The sequence below is a fragment of the Dysidea avara genome, chromosome 2, assembly GCF_963678975.1.
Source record: "Dysidea avara chromosome 2, odDysAvar1.4, whole genome shotgun sequence".
Taxonomy (NCBI): domain Eukaryota; kingdom Metazoa; phylum Porifera; class Demospongiae; order Dictyoceratida; family Dysideidae; genus Dysidea; species Dysidea avara.
The window spans coordinates 19,284,732-19,290,439 of NC_089273.1; the positions used below are offsets into that span (position 1 = coordinate 19,284,732).

Here is a 5,708-nt window from a genome sequence, read left to right on the forward strand (position 1 = left end):
AGTAGTTGGAAATTGCTTTTTATGAATTTTACCATCAACACATGGTTGACAAAAAAAACACGATTTCTTGATGGGTCATAGTTCAAGCCATTAACAAGCTTGTTTTGGGCTAGTTTCTCTAAATTTCTTGACCTTAAATGCCCAAATCTACAGTGCCATATATCCGCAACCGATTGTTTTGTTTGAGTGTCTGCCACATTGGTACTGACAATAGTTTTGTTACAGTTCAAATAAAATATTCCCCAGACTTGATACCAATACCAATAGGCTTACATCCATCAAGGATTTGGCAAGTAGTGCCTTCAAATTGAACTGTTTTGCCATGTTCAGTTACAGCTGGCACACTCAGTAAGTTGTAAGACAAGCTGGGTATATGCAAAACATTGTGTAACTTACATTTCCTATGCTTTCCACTAGGCAACTGACTTGTGAGAATAACAATCCCATTCCCGATTCCATCAACTTCATACCCATCTCCTAACTTTACTTTCAAGGGAGTCTTAAACTTCTGATACTTGACAAAATCAGATTGCTCATTACACATGCAACATGTGGCTCCTGAATCTATAATCCAAGCTGCTCTTCCAAGACAACTTGTCATGGCATGTTGTACAACTAACCCAGCACTCTCACTGTCAGAGCTGCTCTCAACATGTTTACTTTCAGCAGCACTAGCCTTTTACTTGAGCTTGTAATCTCTTTTATCACCAGAGTAATTTCTATAAACTTCTTTATATGGCCAAGTTTACTGCACTTGTGACATCTGACACGTTGTTTTGACCAAAAACCCTTTGCTCACTAAGGTCAGATTTTTTTCTTTTTGTTTTCTCTCTGCATGTAACAACCTTTCTGTTACAATTTCCATTTTCAGGACATTTACTTGGCTTCAAGTGCAGTAACTAGTGCACTAAAAGATTCAGGCAAACTAGCAAGTAAATAAACAACACAATCTTCCTCACTAATAACATCTCCCACTGGAGTTAGCTCATTGAATAATTCAGTCATAGCTCTAATGTGATCTTGAACGGATTCTGCATCTACCAACTGTAATGTATGGAGCTTGCGACGTAAAGCTAATCTGTTCACCCAGGTTTTCTTTTGGAATTGATCACTTAGCTTCTTCCAAACCACAACAGGGTCTTCTGGATTGCCTACAGTAAAGACGGTTCCACTGCCAACACACAATCTCGTCTAGCTACAAACTTAGCTTGCCTATCAGCAGCCTCTGCATTTCCAGGGGCATACTCTGTTTCACCATAGTCCATCACGACTAAGTGCCATTTGACATTGCTCTCTCCATGTAGCATAGTTCATGCCATTCAATGGTACAATAACAGCTGCTTTTTTCTCTGTTGCCATTGTCCTTCCACTACTAAACTACTTAAGTGCACAGGTAAGTCTCTCTCACCAAAATACACAGACGAATGTCTCTGTAGTTACAATCCAAAGAACTCAGCAGCTGGTAAGCCTCTCTAGTAGCAGTTCAAAGAGGAATATATCACAACACAGCATCTGGGCCCATAACCTGATGCAGAGTACTTCAACTGATCAAGAATAATTTTGACAAGTGGGCAAAGTATACACACAGTACAATCCTTTTATAGTTGTACAAAATCAATTTAAAAAGAACATTCTAGATTATGCTAGTCATGGTCAATGTCAGTTTTTTTTAAAATTCAGTTCATAAAACAATAAACAATGACATCTGGACAAGTGGCTTTGTTTGAGCCTAAGTAAAATTTTTGGGCTATTAGCTCCAACACCAAAACATAAACGGAATAAATACATACAGTATTTTTATATGAATTATGCAATGTCCAACAAGCACAGAGGTAGTGGGATGCCCTTAGAAAGTAGATCTGCTCCCATGAAGGGCCAGGAAGGCAGAGCACAGCAAATAAAAAGACAAGAAACAGTGCATCCAAGATAGCATCTTTTGTAGGGAAATGGCACAGTTCATTGCATTCAGGTGAAAAGCCCTCACACCAAAAAATGCATTATGCTGCCTATCCCAAAAGCTCCTTGCATGTACATCGACTCTAGCATCATTACATCTGTTGGCAGTAACTGGTGTAGTAACTTCACAAGATAGTGGTTACAGTGGTGGTTCAGTGAGGACATCATGACAGACATCCTGAAGCCAGCTAGATCATTAAGCTCATACCAGTTATACCAAAACTCAATGCATCTCAAATTCTTGTTTATTTTAGATGTTTAGATAGAAACTGGATAGGAAGAGCAGTAAACCACAGAGATGAACATTTCACACTACTCAGTTCAACTGTGGCCTGATGAGCTATACTATAGTAGAGTAGCATATACACAACATTCACAATAACAAAGGTGCAAGTTGTGTATTAAGAGGAAGTACCTACCATGGGTTGTCAAGTAAAGTCTGGTGAGCATGTGTCCATGATTTTTACACTTGTGATCAAACAATATGACACTCACAAATAGTTTTAGTGTCAATTCAATAACTAGACTAACTCAATATTGACTGGACTGGACTGCTGGACTAGAACACTGGATTGGACTACTTGGACTGGAATATCTTTGTTACACATCTCAGTCTTGCTATCTAAGGGCCTTCAGGAAATTTAACCATTACTAAGTTCTGAATGCCAGCTATGGAATAAGCAAAAACGGTCTTCTATAGATTCTACTACTACTCTACAATACCTGTACTTATACACTCCTTACCCTTGTGTATAGCAATGTTGCAGGGCTGTGATAGTGATGATTAACCATCAAGCTGCTAATGATGTCCTTGAATGATATAGAGTGGATGCCATACAATCAGACATATATAAGCCATTCTGGAACAATCTATGTATGCTCATTAACTACAAAATTGTCACACACTCAATAAAGTTGCTTCTACCTGCTGTAGCTACTTCCAAATTTATTAGAGACGCAGTGTTGAATTGCCAGTCTATATCACAAGTTTAACTGATGCTATCACAGCCTTGCAGCATTACTATACACAAGGGTAAGGAGTGTATAAGTGTTGTAGAGTAGTATTGAAATATGTAGAAAACTATTTTTGCTTATTTTACTGCTGTTATTCAGGTACTAAGTACCTGAAGGAATTTACTTGATAAAACCAAAAATATGTCAGTTTAGTAGTACAGTGGTCCAGTCCAATAGTCCAGTGCAGTCAAGTTCAGTGAATATTATATATGCAACCATTGCTTATTAAGGCCATGTCCCAACAGTAGATATGTTTCACTGTTCTAATTATATGGCACATGAAACAGTAACATAATTGACCTGACTGATTTGTTCAATCCTTGTGAATTTACTCCTGCATTCCCTTCTTGTGTTTGTGAGTTTATTCTAGCTGCTCTTACATGTAGTCAAAGAAAAGGCTCAAATGTTATCACAACCCATCTCATCTCATCTCATCAGCAAGGCCGGCTATAGGTCATGGCCCACCCAACATTTTCCCAACTACAGTTTACTTGACTAGTATGTTGTAGACCAAGTTGTAGACTAACAGTACGAGAAGGCATACAATTACACGTGCAAGTCTGCAAAGCTTACACTTGAACTTACCAAAACTTCTTGTAAACTCTATTAAACACTAGTCTGTACTGCATGAAATAGGTTAGATGACTTAGATACTGTGCTACAAGTCTACCAGTCTCTCAAACACGGACAGTAACAGTACTGTGGTCGAGCGACTGGTCATTATTCATCTAGCAACTGGCCAATAAGCTTAGATTGAATGCTTATACATGCAGCTGTTAATGAACAAATTCAGTGTAGTTATTAATTGTAATATTGGATAACTACGTATGCCCAACTAAAAGTAGGCTAAATATTTATTTATTTATTTATTATAGGCTTTACAGCACCACGTACAAGAGACTAAATGGACATACAGTGCAGTAGGTACAAAAAACAAATGTGCTGAGGGTCTGGCAGAAAATACTTCTGCCAGCCTTAATTAATTACAATAAAAAACAGACTCAACTTGAGTGTGAAGCACACTACTTCTGATATTCAGGTCATTCAGGTCATCAAACTCTCTTTGAAACAATTTTTCATTTCCTAATAACTAGGTTCTGTTCCCCTTCTTTTTTTGCTTAGAAAGTTTCTCCCTATTAACTTCTCTCTCTTCGGGCGTTAAATCAGGAGAGAGATAAATTTTAATAAAATGAATGCTAGAGCGTAAATGCGAAGCAGCTCTCAAGACATTCCATTTTATTCTCTCTGAAGCCAATGTGACTAACAGCAATCTAGGTCTAGACCTGCTTTGTCCAAGGTGCACCACTTTAACAATATCACACCTATCTACCAACTCAATGTTCCTTCTCAATAATGTCTTTCACTAGCTCTTCATCATTTAAATTTTCTGGAAGATTATGGACAATTAGACTGGGTTTCCTTTGTTGTCTGTCAAAGTAATTGTCCACCATCCGAACAACTTGTTGAGCATTGTTGGGTACCTGTGGAGATTCAGGTGTGCTTTCTGATAATCCATAACATGAGATTGCTGTGAGACCTCTTTCAAAGATTGTTAAATTGCTCTTTCGCTTCTTCCATCATACTGTTTAGTTGATTAACAAGACTATCCACTGTTTTCTTCATCAAAGAATGGATAGTTTCTGAGGAAGTCTCGGTCTCTATTGCTGTGTCCGAGGAAGGGTTGCATGCTTGAATAGTTTTAGTCATAGTAGAATAGCACAGATTACAGAACAAGTGCAGGCTATTGTAACCCTCTAACAAGTCCAGTATACCTCTCCAGAAAGTTTTGCACCAGTCAAGACAATGCCAAACTAGACAATGCTCACAGTGAACAAGTAGATGGACATCTCATTTGTATACATCACAAAGGTCTTCTTCTCCATCTGAGCCAGGGGTGACCTTTTGGTTGCTGTTGGCTTTTGTGGCCAGAATTTTAGAAGTATAGAGTATGGTTCACCCTTCTTCTTCTTTTGCTTTGAGTACTTACTCTTTGGCATACTGCAACTTCCAACTGTTTTGATAGCACAATTGACAGCAATATTCTAATTAAAGCGTGGCACGCAACTTTTCCACTCACAGGTTCGTAATTCACAAATCAGTGTATGTTTTTAGTTTGTCCTCCTGCCCTGTTCTCAATCAGGTAGCTATCTAAGCGTGCCTTCAGGATTCACATGACATTGTCTTTTATAAAGTGATATGCTTCTAGATGGCATTTCCTAGGTGATACTTTTAAAAATTTCCTGGGGGAGTATTCCCAGACCCCGCCAGCAGGAGCATGTTATACATGCTGAGTGTGCTTCACACACTACCTACTGCCTATCATGGATGGCCCATCCAACCCAATTTGGCCAGAGCCAGGCCTACATCATAAGTATTTTAGCTTGGGTAAATTCTGTGAAGTGTCATCAACCTCCTTTGCCTCCCATTGTGGATAGTTCTGGTGAGGTGATTTCTGATGATCTGAGCTATGTATTTAACCCTTAAAGCCACATAAAACTTTACAAAATACATGCACAACATCCACATAAGCTACTATAGTGGTTGCCAATATTGATCGATCGGTAACACGTATATGGAAGGTCACAAGGTTGTAAAATTGAGATTTTCAGAATGCTGTGATCACAAAGATTACAATGGTGTCCGAGTTTTTACCAATTCTGGTTCTCTGTCGCCAAGTTATAACGGTTTAAACATAGCGGTGTAAATTTGCATAATGTTTTAGAGAAAAAGATATCTTC

General features: G+C 38.5%; 1 protein-coding gene across 1 annotated transcript; it reads right to left on the reverse strand.

Moving 5' to 3' along the window:
- Positions 1-226: 226 nt before the first annotated feature.
- On the reverse strand, positions 227-1,265 carry LOC136247901 (uncharacterized). Its single transcript, XM_066039720.1, has 3 exons — positions 1,213-1,265; positions 881-1,171; positions 227-641 (listed from the first exon to the last, which is right to left on the reverse strand). Exons 1-3 carry the CDS (start codon positions 1,263-1,265, stop codon positions 227-229), a joined length of 759 nt encoding a protein of 252 aa, XP_065895792.1.
- Between the last annotated feature and the right edge of the window lie 4,443 nt (positions 1,266-5,708).